Here is a 22,262-nt window from a genome sequence, read left to right as displayed (position 1 = left end):
GGTATGATGCATTGTGTTAATTGGTTTGCAGGCCGGCTGTCTGAGTTCAAACCCTTAAGATGATTGACGGAAGGCCACCTTGAGGTTAGCAAATACTTCAATACAAAACAGTTGTTTCGACAGATGATAGACGCGAACATCGTTCATTTATGGGATATTTGCAATAACTGTCAAGTAGACAAATGACTCATTTCGTTACACCTCTGATAAAGTAACACATGTTGAATTTGATAGACGTTTAAGCTTTCGATTTAAAGTGAGTAATTAGACTGTATATGTTCATAGTTTAGTCGAATACTTTTACAGGCGACACCATGTAATTAACAATATCGTTTTACGTACTCATATTTCATGTATTCTGGTTACACAATATTTAGAGCCACCGCAACTCATCAACACCCTGTTTGTATATTGTTTGTTCCTTTTCCTATGTATTGCTACTTTTATATGACAAACAAAGAAATAGCACATTTAAATTTTCATAGTGTCTAATAAACCATGTTTTTATTTGTAAGAAAGAATAATTGTATGAATAGAAGAAACATCTTACATTATGAAACTGGCATAGGTTAAATAACTGTCAGGTTTTGAGAATATAGTATTAAGGTGTGGTCATAATGTTTATTGAAGTAACATTTTTATTCGTGAGAGAACTGATTTGGTGTTCTGATTTTTGATGACACATATTGTTGAGACACTTGCTGTATTAATATAAACACGATTTTAACGTTTTAATCCCGTTCGTGCTTTGCCTTGGGCATTGTTCTGCTTTTGTTTGGTGTCCTGCTTAGCTCCTTATCAGTGTTGCTGAGTCGTGTGGGGGTTGTGTTCATTGAACACCGCCCTTCCTTGATGATAATATTATTAACTATGTAACAGAATTTTGTGCGAAAGAATGAAATAATGCATTTATTATTTTTAGTTTATTCCTATTTGTTGTTAGATTTGTTTTGATCGCTTGTAATATCCTCAATTAAGCAGATAACGTCGCTTTCTTAAAGTGGACCTCAACTCAAACCGATAGACATTTACTAATATTCACAATCTTACAGCCAAAATGCCTCTAATAATGAATTTTAAATAACATATATCAGGCTACCTATTTTCCTGTTTCACAAGTTTCTGTAAATAATTCAATTAAAATCCTATTATTAGAATATTTATGAGTTCATTTTTAAATTAGAATTTAAACTCTCAGATCTTCAAAATTTCCAATTACATGTACAGATATTCAGAACGAAATAAAGTAGATGCATAATCTGCAACAAAGGTGAAGAAGGGGATACACTAGCGGACATCACAAATGTCGCCGATTGAAACGCACTTGAAAAGATTGTAGGTAACAGACAAAATGCACGGAAAGACCAATAGGTTCACACTCGCGAGAAAATACTGAACCCGTTTAAAGAACCTGTTTAATGACAAAAGGTTTTGGTTTGTGTTTAGTGTTCTATCAAAAGACACCATCCAATTTATTCCGTTGTAGCAAAAGTAAACAATCCATTCGTTCGGGCAATGTGACAACTATCAGAGCGAAACATTTTATTTTTGTAAATGACCACTTATTGTTCATTCATTTCATTAAAATCTACTTACAACTGAGGAAAAGTATCATTAAATTATTTAACAACTATCGTTAATTTTTGATTTTGTAAGGGATTAAAAAAAATCCAAATTAATTCACTCTAGGTTTCATTAAAATCTTATTAAATAAGATATCGTTTTTTCTTATTTCTCTTTAAGCTTTGTCACTTGTTTGTTATTAGAGAGATATTATTTTGTTATTTCTGACAATTAACGCAATAATCTTTCTTTTAATTTTCTAGTTCATCAAATCAGTCAAAGGGTTAAAATGGAAATGTCGTTCCGACAGTTTTGCAATCAATCAAAGAATAACTCAAACTGAATTTCACCTACTCCTTTGTTCAGGACCACCTAATGATAATTCCTGACAAAGCATTTGAGGAAAATTAGCCATTCAAAGAATGCTCTCGTTGGAAATAACAAACGGCAATGTTTTTTTTTAGTTACTTTCTATAAAAAAACGATCATTTTGCGTTTAAATCTTCATCAAAATAAATCCAGGTGTTGAGGCGGAGATGTCGATATATGCAAGGGACATAGATTAATGTTTTTCATATTAAGGTTTATTCAAGGAAGTTGTTTTTGTTTAATGAACGACTCACGTTGTTTTAATTAAGATCTGCCAAAAATTTCAATTTGAAAATAATTTCGATTTTCAGCGCTGGAGAATTATCCACGGATCATATAATTTCATTCAGTTTTGCCTTCTGATAAAGTTGTAATTGTATAGGCTTTTCTATCCTAGTTCTATCTTGTTCAGTGGAGCAGGATTGCATTGAGCTGTCTCTTAATCGGTTTTAAAGGAATGTGTTTGGATTTTCCTTTTAATCTTAATTTATCTCCCTAGCGATCTTATAAATTCTTTGCTCTAAATATTGCAATTGGTTGAAATGTCATTTTTTGTTTTAAGCTCAGTGTCATGTTATTTAGCAGATAATGGCGGGTTTAGCCTTTTTAACCTCACCACCTAAAGATCATTCCTGCTCACCAAAATATACAGAAATTGAGGAAAATATGTCTACTCTTTGGCGGGCAATTTGTTCAGCAGATCGGACCAAGTTTGTTTATTTTCTAAAGAAATTATTCAATGATTTAAATGTCTTCCAAGGTGTTGACGTGACCTCAATGTTAACAAGATACCATTAAGGAATGATTTACAGGCTGAATTTCATTAAAATGCAATATCTTGTTAAGATAGAGATGCCATCAAAATATATTCATTTTACTGACTCTTGTTATCTCTACCTGCATACTTCTTTAAAGTCTATAATTATTTAAATTTTAAAGGGACCGTTATTGTCTGTAAAGGACTAGCCATTTGTCATTCTCGCTAAGTTTCATTATAATCTGCTAAGAAGCTGTGGAGATTATTTCAATTATCAGCTCTAGAAGATTATATCCGGATTATTGAGTTTCATCAAAGTTTGCCCAGCAGTTGACGAGACGTTTTTTAAAAGATATTTCCCGTCGTACTTCTATATAATTTAGCAGAGCGGAAACATTTTATAGTCTATCCACCGTTTTTAGAGGATGTTGTTTAATGTTTTAAATCTAATTTTAGCTCCAATTCGAAGTTTTGTTGAAACAAACTGTAATAATTATATAATATTTAAAAAAGTTCCGTTTAAGGATCGTTTATGTCGAGTTTCATCTTCAGCTGCCAATTGGTTGAAATGTCTTTTGATTTTTTATTCTGTTTCAAGGTGCGATGGTAATTGTATTTAGCAGATCGTGTCAACTATAGCCTTTTATGTACAAGACCATTTACAGATCATTCCTACAAACCAGGATGAGTCATGTAAAGGTTGTTTAATGATCTGGCGGATAATAAGTTCAGCTAGAATATTTTTATCTCCATAAAAATCATACCATGTATGAAGACCAATTTTTGCAAGGGAGCATATATATGATTTTCGTACTAAATTCCTTTATAATCATACACAGTTTAAAAAGGAACTCATTTCTATTGTTATATTTGCCGGCAATTGTTAAAAAGACCGGAAAGATTTTGTTAATTTTAAAGGTCAATCAAAGTATCATTCTTGTTGAAATTCATCATTATCGACAAAGACAGTGAGGATGAGATATCGTTTAAAGATTATTTATATTTCAAGCTTTAGTGGAATATCCAAGGATCAATGACTTTTATCAAGTTCTACCCAGTGTTTGGATAGGAAATGTTATAATAGGCATTTTTTTCTAAGTAAGTACTTTCTTATTCCACAGAATGGAATTATTTTTTCGTCAGCATGCTGTTTAAAGTGCTTTATTAGAATTTCAGCTTCAATGAGGCTCTTGTTTAGCAGATAGTCACATTTAATATAAACATGTATATTTACTAAAGGACCATCCAAGGATCATTCCTACAGAGATTCATTACATTCGTCTGTGCTGCTGTGAAAGAGGTGTTGATTAAAGATTTTTCCTTGTCTTCTTTTTAAGGTCCGGCGGCCATCTTATTCAGCCTTTTTATACAGGAATTATCATTTTTTAGGTTAACTATAATCTGCCTTGTGAATGCTATTCCTGAAGCTGGTTTGTTCAGTAGACCGTAACGATAAAAGCAGTTTTTGGTTAAATGCTAGGCTTGCTCGTTTGAGTTTCAATCATGAGTTTGAAAAGGAGATGTCATTTGAAGAGGTGTGTTTTTTTAGCTAAGGCTGCAATATTTGAAATATTTGTAAAGGACAAATTAAAATGAAAATATTCCTGTTAAAGTTAACTTCAATTGAATGATGCGTTCAGCAGAAGTTGACGGACGCTGTATGATGGAAAAGGCCAATTCGAATATAAAAAGAGCTATCGGTGTGTTATATGCTATAGTTTTATGTAATGTTATAGTTGGTAACAACACAAACGATCTTATATGTAACATTACACTAGCAAACATGCATACATGAAGATTTTCTTCCGTGACAGAAGTTAACATTAGTTTTTTACAGTTTTAAAAAAATATCCAATTTTCCTGAAATTTTCAAAGAACATTTTTCAAAATTCAAAGTAGAACAGGAAGATATTTTTCTAAATCTACATGGACGGCTCAAAGGATGGTTACAAAGTGGGTGCAGCCGTCTATCATCTGAACTGAGAATACCTGATAATGCATCTTTATATTAACTTTAGAAGTGAAAGCCATTAATCTAGCATTGTTATACATTTCAGAGCATAATGGTAAATTTGTTTTATTTTATTTTAAGATTCTCTTCTTGTGTTATAATCAATTAAAAACCGAAAGTCCATCTATCATAAAGATGATGATGAAAATGATTGTTTAAATAGAAACATACAAACTGCTCTTTTACGCATAATCTCAATGTCGGCATATATTCTACATTTTTATCAAAAAGTCTCGTTTGAAAATGATACAAACAACGATGAAGAAACAATATCAAATATGTTTATGTTTACTTTCTGCAATCAAAAGTAAGAAAAGAAGAACTTATTACAATAAACGAGATACGTCAATATGGTCTGCTCCAAAAGGTTAGTAGTATTTTAAACTAGTATTGTAACATTTCATAATAATGTTTATTTTGTATGTAAGTTTCTTCACCAAATAGTTTGGCTATGAACATCCGAGGATTATCATTTTCACAAAATAGAAAGTTATTTTAAGTTTTCTTCAAATGAAGTTGCATGTGTTGCGAAGTGCAGAAGATTAAATGTAATGGCATTCAAAGTTTATATAATATTGTTTTTCTATGTCCGTTAAGTAGAACTAATACAGCTTTTCTTTAGATATATTCACATTTTTTTCGAAAGATGAGCTGCTAAATAATTATCAATTGGATACCACATTATCTATCAAATAAGCAAAAAATACTTATATTTTTAGGATCAATCTGTCATTTGAATGTCTCCAGGATAACACGTTGCTTTTTGCTGTTTGCTGTTTTAAATGTACTTACTCTGATAATTACAGCGCATACTATGTCAAATAATATCACACCAGTCTCAAAATATGCATATACATTATCGAACAATATATCCGAATCAGCTTTATCTGTGCAAGTATCCAGAATTCAGACTTTATTTCAGAACGAAAGTGAGGTATGGAAATCTAATGTTAAAAAAGATACGTTTGACAATGTTGTCAACACTGTTAAATGTGATATGTACCGCTATATAACATATAAAAAGAATGTATGTGATGCCATATTAAACGAGATAAAGCCAGGGCTATCTTCTATACATCATGTAAACTCAACATCAGTAGCAAAGGTACTAAATTATAAAGAAAATACAGCATATGACGAAGAAAATAGTATTTGGTATGGTAAAGACAACTGTAACATAGATAGTGCCAGCTATAACTGTTCCTCACTAAGATATTCCTACCTGTACGGGAAGTTCAATACAACTGTTTTCGAAAAGGATTTTCCTCTTGCTTTTGCGATGAAGATCCACACTAATGCAAATCAAGCTCATAGGTTACTGCGATTCATTTACTACACTCATAACATTTATTGTATTCATATTGACAAAAAATCTCATTCCCAAATATACGAACATTTCAAAAGAATAGAATCATGCTTTGATAACATTTTAGTGATTGAAAATCGTGTAAACGTAGTATACGCAACAATACGACACTTGGAAGCTGAGATGATGTGTATAAGGGCATTAATAAATGTTAAGCAAAAATGGAAATATTATATTAATCTAACAGGTCAAGAATTTACACTAAAAACAAATTTAGAAATAGTAAATATGCTTACTGATTTAAATGGATCAAATTTTATATACAGTACCCCCATTCTATTAAATAAGCGTTACAAAACTCAGTATAAGACTGTCATTACGAATAATAAATATGTTATTACCAAAGAAAGAAAAGTACCATTCAAACATAAAATCTATACAGGTAGTGCATATGGAATATTTAGTAGAGAATTAATCATTTTCATCCTGAATGACAGCCTGGTGAAAGAGTTTTTGATCTGGTTAAATGATACGCATGGACCTGAGGAATTATTCTTTTCAACTATAATAATGTTTCCAAACGCACCAGGCCGAAATAAGAGTGGATCATTGAAGAGGAATTCATATAAAACTCGAGCGGTTTCATGGCAACCGTATGATGTGTGTTACGGCAAAGTTGTACGCAAAATTTGTATTTATGGTGTAAAGGATTTACCTAGGGTTGTAGAAAGCAAAATGTTTATTGCCAATAAGTTCTATGAGGACTTTCAACCATTGGCTTTAGACTGTATAGAAATCGAAATGTACAACAAGCTTTTGAAGAGGCAAATAGAAGAGAAAACACAGCTATAGTTTAACATTTAGCAACTTTGAGTATACAATGCTTTTGTTGTTTACGTTATAATACATGTAAAAAGATTGTTTTTTTTATGTTGTCCTTTTGCAGTAATTATGCATGTAATCTTTTGGCAGTAACCAATGCCAAAGCAGTTATATAATTAGGTAAATAAATAATTATAGCCGTATTGCAACAATCTTAATTGTATGGCAAAAGCCATTGCGGTTATCGTATTTGCATTCAAACTCCGTCCATACTTTAATAGCATTAAAACAATTAGGTAAATGGATGATGATATTGTTTTTTTTCCAGAAAATGTGCCACTTAAATAGATATCTATACAATTAATGAAGAAATTACATATCTAAGATCGGATAAAGTTTTTGAAAAGATTTTACTTCTTATTTTTTCTGAAATAATTTCATTTGGATAATCAAACAGTTAAACACAATGAAGTAAATAGAAGATAAAAATGTCATCATTTATATAAAGCTTAAAAAGTATTAGATTTAGGAAGGGACTGTAATACATACAACGATAAACAGAACTGTGTCAGTCCTAATCAGGGATATTGTACAACCTCAATGTCACGTTACTAGCTAACTGACCCCCATTATTTCGTGCAATTTAGTTTAAGAATGGTTGAACTATTGTAAATTCAAGTTGCACTGAAATTTTACGAAATTAGAAATATAAAGCACAATAATTTATATTGATGCATACATGTTTGGTTAATATGATGACTCTATTGATAAGCCAGAATGCTTCGATACTTAACGCCTAAGTTTGAATAATGTGCTTGTTTTTGCAACTTATACCCTAGTTATTTGAAACAATGTTACCACAAGAATGTTAGGATTTTAATGGTTGATTACCTTATCAATCGTTTATAAATTTAAATGAACTAACGTTTATATTTCTTACAACAAATTAATTGTTGTACAAATAAAAACAGTTAAAAGCTTTAAAGCCTTCAAATTGATGTGATTGTATGATAACGCCAATACTTTTAAACTATTGAATTACTTTCCCTGAAATGTCCATATGAATTGGTTTGGTTGGTAGATCTTTACATTCGTGTTTCCAAACTTTAAATAATTGTTTGTTTTTCCTTTGAAAAAAAAAACACCTTGTTCGCGCCAATTAGTAGAGAGTCCAATATACTCTGGAAGAAAATTGAGAGCATTCATCAAACATGTTTATTGAACAGACGGGTTTTCTCTTACAAATTATGATTAAAAGAACCTAACTTATGCCATATATCATTTCATTATCTTTTGGTGATCATCAAATGAGCTCTGAAATATGATATCAAACCTGGTAAGTTTGTGCATAGAGTGAACGCTGGATTTAGGTAGGCATGATACATATGCCATATCGTCCATAAGCTTTTATGTTTTCCCTTCTTGTTAAATTATGTGTACCATTTGCTTGCTATATAGTTTGAAATAAATAAATTATTTGTGTAATCATTGCTAGCCAAATAAAAAGTCTTTAAAATATATTCGTTTTTTGAATTGGAGAAAATCGCCATGATCTTATGACTGGGTACAGAAACACAATGTTACCATTTGGTGCTACAAGAGTGGATGTATCTTTCATATAATGTTAATAAATGTTTGTAAAAATAAATTGAAATGATAATATCGTCTTCACAAATGGCAGCAATTTCCGAACTTTTGGCCATCACACATAAATACATTATCCATGATGACCTATATGCTCCAAATGAAGTATAACCTCATAATCACTCACCATGTTGGAATGAAAATTTGTTGACAGGTATAACAGCTTCGTCTAAATACTTATGTTTTGATTTGTCTACCGAAACCTCACGTTTGACATTATTGCCATCCTTAATGTCTGATTTAACGAACGTATTAATGTAAAGAGTGATTCAGATAATGGATCTAACAGATGGTTATACTTTATCAAGGAATATTACAATATGTTTGCTTCCATTTCCAAAACCTATTTAATATTCTGAATAATAAAAGCAACGATATCCATATTAAAAAGTTATAAAGGGGTAATAATGTCTATAGAGAGTTTAATCTTTAAACATAATATCAAAATTCAGCTGAACAAAAATCAAAATTAGACAAATAAATCTTTGAATATTCAATAGGCTTTGTTAGTTCTATGTTGATTTGTTGCATAATACACTGTTAAACTGTAGTTATTAAAGACAAATTCATTTTCACGATAGCATATGATGCATAAAAAACCATCTTACTAGAAATAATAATTGAGCGATTTATCAGTGTTGTCAATTCTTTAAGAAGTGACTTTAATGAGAATAATTAATTAATTTTTCAATATTAGGCACGTTTTCTCTTCAAACGTAAAGCTTATATGAAGTTCAGCACGGCATTATGGACATAAAACAAGGCCATTGTGCAAAAAGTACGGCCTTTATGAGAAAACTCGGCTATTATGAAAATTGAGAATTTTCATTGGCTCCCCAGCTCGGCAATTATGAATCATTTTTTTCATTGAAAAAAGCCTCTACTTTGAATTGCTGAAAGACATTTTTAAAACATGAATCTCATTTGCAATACCTAACAACAACATAATTTTACATTATTATTTAGTTGTTTAGACAATTTTTGATTTTGTATACCATATTCGTAGACCATTTCAGAGCAAGACTCGTAGATTTATAAGTGTTTAATCATAACCTGGTTTTCGATTTGTATTGTCTCCCAAACCAATGGTTCATTTATTACTAGGTGTATAGGAAACATAGCATTGAATAACTGCTTCAAAAGTTTTATTTGAGCATATATGGGAACATTCCCCACGCATTTTTAGTAAAAAGGGAATGTGTCCATTTGTTGTTTGATTGTTTTATACTCGAAGCTAAATCCAAAGTCAATTTCAAAACAGAGTTCCTTCACATTAACGTAGTCTTCGTGCCTTTATAAAATCAGGGAGTGCATCCCATTCCCATCCTTCAATATCTATTTTAAGAATGTCAATTGTCGTCTGCAATGTAGTAAAATGCATGACATTTAAAAAGTCAAACAACAAAATACTGCATATAAAGAAATATAAGATAATGCGTAGCCGGTCTTGTAAGGTCACACAAAACTCCTCTGTTAGTATCATTAACCATTTCAAATGTTTGTAATACCAGAAAATCTTCTGAAATTATCGTTCAGCTAGTTTATATATTTAAATTGATATGTTAAATGGAATTAACTAAAATCAAATTGAAAAAGAGCTGAAATCAGTAAGTATCCTGAATAGGGTTATGCTGTAGCTACCACGTAATATCTTTGCGGCCATCTCTGTCTAAGCACAAAACCCATTTGAACATAGTTGTGACAACTATAGGAACTTTACTCAAATTCTCGAAAATTGACAACAGTATATAATTACTGGGCACTTTTGTATTTGTATACCTCATTGTATGAATTTTGCATGCTTCATTTAGTGCAGAAAAATACTGGGCAGATACCATTTGACAAAATAATTCGCATTGCATACATTCAAATGTTGTTGCTCTTTTTTATTTAAATAATTAAACTATAAAAATAATAAAGTTGCTGACAATGTGTTATGCATACCTTTATATATTAATATCCTTAAGAGAAAAGACAGTAAACAAAAACATTATATTAAACACGTAACGTTTTTATGCATTTGTATTCGTTTAGTTAAGGACGTGGGAAAATGTCAACAAAATATCATATATATAATGGTGTAGCATATACATATAAACATATTTAATGAATCTTTTTAAAATGATTTCTTTTTTAAGATATTAATTGTTTTATTTTAAAGGTATCCATGTATACTTTTATACATCCATAAACAGTGAATTAAACGGGGTAAAATAAACCTGTCGTCGTTTTACAGTACAGTAATAATCATGATATCTTTCAATAGTTTGTTTGATACATTTTTAGGAATGCTTATGATTTTATCTTTCCTGCAGAAATAAACAGATAACAGAAAAGAAATACAACATTCAAGGTTATATTCATATGAAATGTAAAGAAAACAAAGTTATACACACTATGCCATAACGTTACATCAAATATTGTCTATATCGTTGTCATTTATTCCATTACAAAAGTGCTACCTCAGTGTTAATTTCTAAAGTCGATGTAATAGAACGATTAAAACTGATATTGATTGTTATCATTTTCACTATTATATTTTATTGACACATTGATACATTGATACAAATTATCAACACACATATAAGTAGATCATATTAAATTACCTTTATATAAAATCGTGTTCAAATTTAAAAGGGCATTATCATTAAACACAAAGTACAAAAAACAAGATAAACAAAGCAGGTTGGCATTCAATGAATACATGCATCAACACAGGACTTCTAGCAAGGAGCCTAACAGAATACCAAACCGGACAGGGCACACGAGCAAACCTTGGACTGGATGCCATTATAAACTATTTACAAAAAGGAAATCATAGAAATCTACAAGATAGTTGAAGAAAAATATTGAATAAAAATTAAAGAAACTTAATGAAAACCTGCATCAAATCTGTGATTAGTTAATTGCTGATAAACAACAAATTATCTCTGATTTTCACTATAGCTGATGATTTATTACTTTAAACAAGTAATTATTTTGTAGCAGAATTCACTCTTTATAGGATCACATACATAATGTTGCCCAAGATAGGTGTCTTTGACACATTCAAGTTCATGAAAACTAATAGAAACATATCTTGGAAATAAGTCGTTGCAGACGTAAACTATTCATTCACTCCCTATAGTATTTTATCATAATTATATAACTTTCACAGACACAGTGACAGTCGCACACCGAATATTTTTTTTATTTACCAAGATGCAATGTAGAACACACATAAATTATCCTCACATACATTTTAGATAGCATATACCATACATTCCAAAAAAAATATAGGAAACTATAGAGTAAGAAAAAAAAATGTGACCTAAATGAAAACATTAAAGTTCACCATTATACAGCAAAAATATTTTGCAAATTCATAACTTCAAGTTACTGTCCATGTTTAAATATTGTTACAGTAGTTTATGAAATCATTTAACTGGTTAAACAAATATGAGAAAGTGTTGTCGTTTTAAAACAATGTGTCCCATCCATATACTTTGCATTGTCAATATAATACACACTAAAACTATGGTTCACAACCCCTTAAAATAATCAAAACTCAAATTTGTCTTATAAGATGTGTTTGCCTTAAACAGATAAGCAGGTTTTAGTTCATAGCCAAACAGAAGACAGTCACCTAACAAGACTTTACTTAGTCGCTCCATGTATTCATTGGATATTGTTGAGTAAGCCTGTACCATGGCCTCAACTTTCTGTTTCATCAATTTATCTTTATACAAAAGAGATGCTTTCATTGCCTTACTAAGTTCTATTATGAAGTCTTCTTTTACAATGTAAAAATCATCACTCTTCTTATATGGAAAGTCAATAGTATTTAGTACACGACCAGTTATTTGGAAGTAGCACCAAGCACGCAGATATACCTGATAAAGTGATATATTTGAACCTCTCAACAATGGGATTGTCCTGAATAAATGTTTTATAGGTCCAAAAGTGGTCCAGTTCTGTAGTGATATCAAAATGTCTTTAGGATATCTTTCTATTACCTTTTCATTTTGGAGTTTATTAAAAATGTAGTCAAAGTCAGTTTGAAGAGTCTCAAGATGTGCAATGTAATCAAACTTAAAGGAACAAGGATTACACGATTTATGATGCATTGGTCTGACATGTTCATCTAAAGTATTTCCGGCTTCAAATGTATCAACAGTATATTTAACTAATTCCGCAAAAGTTAAATCATGCCCATATGTAAGACTATCATATGAAATGTTTAGTCGGGTAAGTTTGATTACTTTGGTTCCTCTGTAAATCCAGTCTTCCTTCGGAAAATAGAAAATATTGCAGTAGGTTGAAAATAACCGTCCATATGGTTCACGAACGACCATAAATGAAAATGCATTATACATTATTTCCCTCGCATTGATATTGAAACGGACACGGTCAGCAACTTTAATTAAACATTCCGTGTCACAGTTAAACAGTTGTTTAAGTAGTTCAAGTGTCACTGTCGATGCACATTTATTTACTCGGCAGTACAGTACCTTTAAGTTGGGTGACATATGTGCCCGTATCTTTGTAGAATCTTTATCTTCCACATAGCCTAATCGTTTACATGTCTTATCAAGAATATCCAACCTTTTTATGTTGTCAACTAATTTGCCATTCGTAGCACATTTCTCCTGAAACAAAAAAATCCTGAAATTCATGTTACAAACATCACCATTTTTGTCCATGTCACTGTTATACTGTCGTTTTCTGGTGCTTCCAGGATTCTTAAGCTTTAAGTGATGAATATTGAATACTATTTACAAGCTGGCGTCTCAGTTTTAAATTTCTTTCAACAGTAGACTAAACAGATTCAACGAAATAGATTTCTTTTACCATTTATTTAAGTTTGTTAAACTTGCACTTTGAGGATATTTCTTCAAGTGATGAATTTTCTTATAGGAAAGGATATCATAAAACGATACTCCTGTATGATTGTTTTTGGTTTATTCTAATAAGCTTTCTGTATATATTATTTACTGTATCATTTAATGGAATGATATAATTTTCTTGAAAAAAAAATACAATTGATTAATACCCTTCTATTGTCTTCAATTTGGTTAACACTTTCTGTCCTCTCATTTGATGCATAGTCTTCAGTAATATAGCATATGCCTGGAATTTATTTAAGATTGTCAGTTAATAGAGGCAAATACATATCCGAAGAGACAAACTTTCTATTTTATTCTGTTTCCTCCAAATTTTCATTCCTATCTTACAGATTAACCTTTTACTTTTGTATATGTAACGTGGTTGATCCGATTTATATTGAATAGGTTTTTTTTTATTATGTATTGTTTACTAGTTCTATAAAAAACAGACATTTTCAAAAAATTATTTGAAAACATAACTTTAAAATTATACGTTCCTGGAACTTAAATTGCATTATAAAATTTATTTCAAAAAAAGTTCTAAAAATCTATATCTGCTTAATATAAACAGGTTGTAAATTCTAAATATTGTCATCAATTTTATTTTTTCGGATAAACTTTGACCAAAATTGAAAAATACGCTTGTGCCACTTACCTGCAAGAATTTGTAAGAGAAACAGTATTTTGAAAAAGAACGCAAGTTTTCTTATTCGCATATCTGATTTAAATGGTTTGTAAATTACACTGTATTACACTTCATAGCTGAAATTAAATTGAATACATACCTACTGTGCGACAGGTTAGGAATTCAACACAAGTTTGCATTTGATGCGTTAAAAATCCATTTAAAATCGTAAATAAGATAAAATCTATATATGGTACAATGTTCACAGAATTTAAAGTAGCATACCATGTAGTATTGAGTAATTATAAAAAAGATATCTTAAACTTTTATTTTCAATGCGATCGGAGTATTCCAATTATTTTTTGTTTGAAGACAAACAACATTAAGACTTTTATCAAAGAAAGAATCGTTGGAAAAAAAGTTATAAAACTCTTAAACTGATATTGTCTAAGAAAACAAAATGATCATCAGTGTTTAAACAGTTCTACAAGCATGGAATATTTTTAGATAATCAAAATCATTTTTTAAACATTTGTAGTATAGGCATCATAATGAAATGAGAGTTCCTTGATTCCTTAGATGTATGTGAATTAAACAGTAATATTTTGAAGTAAAGACATTCTGCACATTAAGGCATAGCTTTAAACTATCAAAGTGTTTATAAATAAGATTCATCATAAATGTTCCTGTTCTTTTCTTTCCTTTAAATCATGCAAACTGATCGGGGATAATATAACAACATAAAATCAAAATGATGAAAGCAAAACATATGTTCAAAACGGCACTTACATTACTTCTTTGCTACTTCTTTACAAAACTATGGACATTAAAGAACGAATCGATTCTTACACGATCCGAAATATTACCGACTTATTCGGACACTAGACCGAATATCATATTAATCGTTGCCGATGATCTTGGATATAATGACGTCGGCTATCATGGTTCGGAAATCAAAACGCCCAATCTTGACAAACTTGCAATGTCCGGTGTAATACTAGAAAATTATTACGTCCAACCGGTGTGCACACCAACGCGTGGCCAACTTTTGACAGGAAGATATCAGGTATTTATGATATTTTGGATATTCAATATTCGTGTACTAATGCATTAATGAAATATTTTGTTATCATCCACAACGGAAATAACTTTGCGAACGTCATATTATGTTCAGTTGTTTCCGTCAGATATGACGTTTCAGTTCAGTCAACATACACCGTCCTGTCATTCTTCAAAGACGTCATTCAGTTGCTTTAAATTTATTTCCCTTTAAACAAATAATTGATTTTAATGTGCAGTAGGCTTATTATACCATTAAAGTAACAAGTGATTTGCTTTTGATTGAAAAATTGTATAGAGAAATAAATGTATAAAAGAAGTTATATAAGACATATAACTTTAGATACATACTGGTCTAAATTGGGTATTATCGCCTGCTACTCCAGCTGGACTTTCGGTTGACTTCCCCACCATTGCCGACAAGCTGCAAGAATCTGGTTATTCAACGCATATGGTAGGAAAGTGGCATCTAGGATTTTATAAACGAGAACTTTTACCAACAAATCGTGGATTTGATTCATTTTTCGGTATTTTGTTACCAGTATTTCAGAGTCTTACTTACTTTTTCCTAACTAGAATCGATATTGCACGTGTGATTTTGTAATATTATGTTATTTATATTATCAATACCGATGTAATTGCTTTCATTTGTTGAATGTATGACAGTTAAATAACGTAAGGAAGACTCTTTTGTAATACAAGGTATATTCATTGGAATGCCTGAAAATTATAAAGAATCTTAGTAACTTAATAACAGTATAACTATGTTGATCTTGTAATTTGGACACGCTTTTTTCTTTTTAAACTATATGAAACATGCTTCTGATTAAATTCATTATCACAAGTACTAGACATTGACTTAATTTTACTTACTAAAGATCTATGTAATATTTTATCAATATTTCGAATATTCTCATTCAATTCAATTCAATGTGTCATAAAAACCTAGAAGACATATTGAATATCAAAATAGCACTAAACAATGTAGAAACTTAAAAATAACCCTGATTTATAGGACATTCAGATGAAAATTTAACAAACAACTTGTGCATTATAAGTTACAAACAATATCTAATAACAATTTGAACGAGTTGCAAAACAAACTTAAATGTAACTATTTTCATTGCATTTAATAAGTTGACTGAAAACATCATCATTTTTTGTTTGACTCTAATCAAGGTTTCCTTAGTGGTCACTCGGATTATTACACCCACCAAACTAGTAATTACCAGGACAAGATTATGACAGGTTATGATTTATTGGAGAATGATCAACCAGCAAATATATCAAAATATGAGGGGGTTTACTCCACTCATCTGTTTGCTAATAAAGTAAAAGACATTATTCGAAAACAAGAACTTAGTAAGGTATGCTATTTAATTCTATTTATACGAGAAATCAGGACAGATAATATTAAGACAATCAAAATAAACTATTGGTTTGTCGTGTAGGTCTTCAAGGTCTATGGCAAATTAAACTTTTCTTTTTTTTTTAACAATTCCGCAAGTACGTTTCGAATGAAGATTAAAAGATCGTACAAAATACCTTTGAATTACTCATTGAAACTTAAAAAGTCACTTAATCCTGTCCTGAGCCTAGTAATCATATATGATTTGTTTTTGTTACTACATTATAACATATACTTTTTATATTGATGACCTTACGGCATTATAATGACCAATACGTCAGCCAACAAACATCTTACGAACAGAAACCGGAGGCTTCGGTCCGGCTACATTGAAGGTTACTATGGTGTAAAGTTGTTGAAGTTCTATTGACTATTTTCTTATATTACACCTCACGTAATTTATGTTAAATAAAACGAAGAGAGAAATACAATTGCTTAAGAAAAAAATTCTTTTCGCAACTAAATTTAAGTTCGATAAAAAGATAAAATAGAGAAGATAAGAATCCTTAAAGAAAGTTCAAGACGTCTAAAATGACAATGTTGCCGGCTCGGTGTGATTGAGCATATTCTTGGACGATATTGGAAAGTGCAAGTTACCGTCTTCGCCCCCTAGCTCTGTCTTTAGCAGAATTTAACATTTGAACATAAAATGGTAAAAGTTTGAATTCAGAAACATTCGCAGATGTATTCATACGGCAGTTATCATGGAATCTTCAATGTGACACTTCCATGACATTTTATGAAAAGCGGTGTATGGTCCCCAAGTAATAGCGTGTGAAACAAGGGTAGAACTAAACAAAAATGGAATTTTGAAAGGGGATCTGAGATTAAGTAGCCTGCGTATCACAGATAACACATCACAGATAAGTCTGCCCGTCCAAGCATTCACTTTGATTTTCATCCTGAAGGTGTTATTCAAAATTTTTCATTCCCTATGTGCGCGATGTCAAGGTGTGAAACAAATGTATGGCAACTAAATGCTGGAAATTGATTGATATTATTGATTGATAATATTGAATCATTTAGAACTTTCAATGGATATATATAGAACTTTCAATAGATATATTCTGAAGAAAACATATGTTTTATGTATTATTATTTCAGCCCATGTTTGTCTATTTATCGTTTCAAGCCGTGCACGCACCACTCCAAGTACCTGAAATATTTTTGAATTGGTATTCTAATATTGAAGATTTGAACAGACGAAAATATGCAGGTTAAAATAACACTTTTCAATCAAACTAAGAAATGTGGCAAATCGTCTTTGGAATAACATTTATCTTTAAGCATATATAGTTTAAGAAATAAAATGGAAGGCAGCAATTAAATCATAAATTTTATTTAGAATGTGCTTAGTTTCCCACATATTATCATAAATGTACTTTATCAATGTAGATATCAGATACAAATCAACAGGTGTCTTTCAAAATACAAATAAATATGTGAAATGATAACAACTGATTCACGATTGAATTGCTAGGGTGTAGTTTACTTGCTTTAACGTCTAAAATTATTTAAATAAAATGAATCAATGTTTTGCCCATATACAAGATAATTAAAGCGAGTATGACCATACATGCTCGCGAGAGTAAGCACAAAATGTGCAAAAGCAAAATGAAACAGTGCAATTGCCACAAATCTGGCATTCAACATCTACACACATATAACTTAAAGAATATTCTTGTGAGTGTCGTAATTATTTCATAATATCAATAAATAATTATCAAATGTAACCATTTAGGAATGGTATCTTGTATGGATGAAGAAATAGGAAACATTGTTGAATTGATACAACAACGTGGTAACTGGAACAATACTGTGATCATTTTCAGTACAGGTATTTAGTTTATTAATCTGTACAAGAAAAAAGTATAATTCATTAGCATTGTTGATTAAATTATAATTATAAAATGAATGCATTTCCTTAAATTGACAACTTTCAAAGTAGATATGTTTTAGACTATAAACAATGTTACTATTTTGCTTTCAAATTGGAGCCTGTCATAAAAACAATAGCTAATCTCGAATATGAATTACTTTAATTACTATGTTACTGTCATGCACATGCATGTGAATTCTCACAAAAACGGACGGTCCAGAGGCAATTCCTTACCTTTATAGTTTGAGCGTGGGGCCATGAATAAAAATACGTGTATTCAGAACAAAGTGATGTTAATATATGTTTCTTAACACCAACCTGCTCAAGTAGTACAACAATGGTGTAAAACAATTTGAAATTCTATTGCTTGCAATTATTTTAAATCTGCTGACTAGATAATGGTGGTAATCCAAAAGTTGGAGGAAGCAACTGGCCGCTTAAAGGGAAGAAAAGCACCTTTTGGGAAGGTGGTATTCGTGCAGTGGGTTTTGTTCATAGTCCTCTTCTTGGCTTTAGAGAGTTGGGTTACAAATCAAAAGAACTAATGCACGTAACAGACTGGTTTCCTACCATTATCAATCTTGCTGGTGCTAATGCAACCGAATTTGACAACATAGACGGAATAGACCAATGGGCATGCTTGAAGTAAGTTAATATGTTTCAAAATCCTCTTCTAAAGTAACATAAATGTTAATTACCGTTAGGTTGCCATTGTTCATTTGCGTACGCTCAATGTAATGGTTAGCACAGAAAATATTCGTGGCATAACATAAAAAACAGATACACCTATAACTTTACATTATATATATCATTTTCAAAACAAGTGTCCACCTTGTTTACGGATTTGTTAAGTTGCAAGCTACGTCTTTCATTTGTACAAATAAACAAGTAGATATTTTCAGTTCTGACTGTGATGCTTAGTTTATTTGATCTGAAACTGCCAAATAAGCGTTTTGTCACCATTCATAGGCTTTTAAACGCGCATTAAATTCGTATCGTACCTTATGGACATCTACGCTTTCGACTCATTTAGCGTTCATGGTATTAATTGCGGAAAGCGTTATTTGCCCCGAAAAATAAATCACAGCTCCGTAACAACTTCACCCTGTCAAGATAAGCAAGTATTTCATGTATCATGCTCATCACTTTACAAAATGTTTGAATAATGGTTTACATTAAAGTTTGAGATAAATATCTCAACTTTAAAAAGTTAATTAAGGCAACCATTTCCTAACAATACATATAATTTTCGTTGTTCGTATTATCTATGATAATAATGATTATCAACAAAAATATATATGGTTTAACTAACTTTTCATAATAAACTAATTTTTTGTTTTTAATTTAGATTTCTATTTTTTAATAATGGTATTTCAATGAAAACCTTGATATGAATGCATACAAATATTTAAACGTATAATATTATCCTTGAAAATTGATATATATTTAAAGATACGGAACCCCTTGTAAGAGAACAGAAATTCTTCATAATATTGATGATACAACTCATCCAAGAAGAAGATTTTCCTTGAGGACCGGTGCGTGGAAACTTATAATAGGACAAACAGGTACATGTAATTTTATTTGATGTGAAGGTCGATCTTCATATATATGAGTCTCGTCAATAAACCATTAAAAAAGAAACAAAAAATAAAAATGAAAATAAATAAACATATAGTAAATAATTTGGGTAATATAGGCTTCATAGGCTTCTATTAGGCTTTCAAATAGCTATTAAAATACACTGTTTGAATATAAAAACCTGTATATTCTTATTGTTTCATTTCTTAACAGCCTCTTACAAAATATTTTACAAAGAGTGTTCTCTAACAAGATCTTTCATTTTCAATACTTTATTTATTGTTTGTTTTTAATGATCCTAAGCATAGGTCTTTTCAGAAAGACGCTTTTTAGTTCATAAGCTGTCATTTCGAATCAAACTATAGACTATTTTATTACAAATAAGTTATTTGTAATTTTTATGATGATTTGATTTAGTAATATTCTTATTAAGTATGATCTTGTTGTTACTTTCGTTAATGCAAAACACATTTATATACAAAAGAGTGTGCATTTTTGTCTGTACATCATAATATTTCGGATAAGTAACAAACAACCATATTTTTAGGAAGCACCAACCTTCCTACATGTTGTTAGCGACAATTTCGAACAGTTCTCCTAAACAAAAGAACATTAAATGCTAAAACAATATTGATTATTGGAGTGACGATGAGAAGAATATCTACTGTTTATGTTCGTGCTTGCATGAGCAGCAATCTGTAAAAGTACAAAACTGAAAGACATAAAATGAAAATGATTATATTTTTGACTTTAGGTTTAAAAGGTATCAGTGTATCTACGTCAAACCTTTCTTTGTATAATATCGATAACGATCCACTAGAAGAAGACAATGTGTTTGAACAATTTCCAAATATAGTGGAGAAAATGCTGCAAAGACTTGAGATTTACGAAAAAGGAATGATTCCATCTAAATTTCCGGACATTGATATTAATGCTGACCCGGCTTTGCATGGAGGAGTTTGGCAACCTTGGCAATAAATCAGTTCAAAAGTACATAGCAATTTAAAGCATAACAGATCGTTGAAAAAATCAAAAGTATAATTCATAGCTTGTTGGTGATGCAATGATTTGTACAAATAAGATAAATGACAAGGACCGGATTTGGTTTAATTGAACCTGGTCTTTATTATTTATTATTTTAAATATCCTGCAAATAAAACTGTAATTTACAATGAGAATGCATACTTGTTATATCAAACAATGTCGTAGAAGAGATAGATGACATGAACATATTTTAGATAAGGTTGTTAGATATGATGCACAGGTTATTTACATAGAATGTCATGAATTATACAATATTTTAAAGAACTATCATCAATGTGTTAATGAAGCAAATGCTACGAGCCAAGCGTAACAAGAAAGAAAAGTCAGTAACAAACTTTAAACAATAACAAAATCTATTATAGAAAAGTTACAAATAAAATTCTATTTAAAGGTACTTAAAGTATCACAAGAAAAATATTCTACAAAATCTGTGATTTGATCCTGGAAATATCTAATGAGCACCAAATTAGATATCTCAAACACTGTTGAAAATAATTCCCATACTTTATTAATCCTCAAACACATGTATTTCTTTTGGCTAAAGAGTGTTTGACACCTGATATACAAATATAACCTAAATATACCCCCTTTAGAAAATGAGCCAAAAATCATTTAACCGGAAAACCCATTTAATATGCGCAACATCTTAAAGTACTTCTCAATCCTGTAAATTTTCATTTAATTTCCATTGAAAGTTTAAAAGAAGTAATCAGGACAAAACTAAGAAAAAAAATAAAAGTAAAAAAATTAGGGGCCTCTACTTTGACAAAAATATTTGAACCGGAAAATGCCGACGATTTTACGTACTAACTGTTAAAAATATTCAGTTCAACCTTTATGTAAATTTATGAGGTTTGATATCAAGTTTCGTTCAACCTAGATCACTATTAACGTCTTGATGCTTTAACAAATGTTAATTCTTCTTGCCATCTATGGTTTTCCACCAAATAATATTGCCCGTTAAAGGAATCATGTCCGTTTTGTTGACGTATAAGGTATGCGAATTTATTATGTAAACAATCGACTAAACCTTAACATCAAACCACTATGAACTTATATAAGTAAATACTAGATTTATATTATTTCTGTACCAGTTTAATAGAACAATTAAAGAATGTCACAAAACAAAATTTCTTTCATCAAAAGTTTGCGATTTGGGGGTAATTCCAAGGTTTTTTTTTTATCACTTTTTGTTAAAGTAATAAATTATAAATTCGGCAAAAACAACTTCCGTGTTCATGTATATATCTATAATGGTTGACAACATTGCATAAGATTTTCAATTAATTTGTAAATGCTAAGTATTCTCCTCAATTGTGTAAAGAATTT

General features: G+C 30.5%; 2 protein-coding genes across 2 annotated transcripts; one reads left to right on the top strand and one right to left on the bottom strand.

The window, feature by feature from the left end:
- Nucleotides 1–10,495: 10,495 nt before the first annotated feature.
- Nucleotides 10,496–14,125, bottom strand: LOC132722000 (carbohydrate sulfotransferase 9-like). Its single transcript, XM_060706394.1, has 3 exons — nucleotides 13,993–14,125; nucleotides 13,505–13,581; nucleotides 10,496–13,100 (listed from the first exon to the last, which is right to left on the bottom strand). Exons 1-3 carry the CDS (start codon nucleotides 14,051–14,053, stop codon nucleotides 11,994–11,996), a joined length of 1,245 nt encoding a protein of 414 aa, XP_060562377.1. The 5' UTR covers nucleotides 14,054–14,125; the 3' UTR covers nucleotides 10,496–11,993.
- Nucleotides 14,126–14,708: 583 nt separating this feature from the next.
- Nucleotides 14,709–21,433, top strand: LOC132721999 (arylsulfatase J-like). The gene is made up of 8 exons (XM_060706393.1): nucleotides 14,709–15,028; nucleotides 15,365–15,548; nucleotides 16,201–16,388; nucleotides 17,534–17,645; nucleotides 18,171–18,266; nucleotides 18,704–18,953; nucleotides 19,761–19,876; nucleotides 20,644–21,433. Exons 1-8 carry the CDS (start codon nucleotides 14,714–14,716, stop codon nucleotides 20,865–20,867), a joined length of 1,485 nt encoding a protein of 494 aa, XP_060562376.1. The 5' UTR covers nucleotides 14,709–14,713; the 3' UTR covers nucleotides 20,868–21,433.
- The last annotated feature ends 829 nt before the right edge of the window (nucleotides 21,434–22,262 follow it).

The sequence above is a fragment of the Ruditapes philippinarum genome, unplaced genomic scaffold (genome assembly GCF_026571515.1).
Source record: "Ruditapes philippinarum isolate M1 unplaced genomic scaffold, ASM2657151v2 ctg3762_1_1_1_1, whole genome shotgun sequence".
In the NCBI taxonomy this organism is placed as follows: Eukaryota; Metazoa; Mollusca; class Bivalvia; order Venerida; family Veneridae; genus Ruditapes; species Ruditapes philippinarum.
The sequence above is the reverse complement of the archived record's forward strand: the minus strand, read 5'-3'. Positions and strand labels throughout refer to the sequence as shown.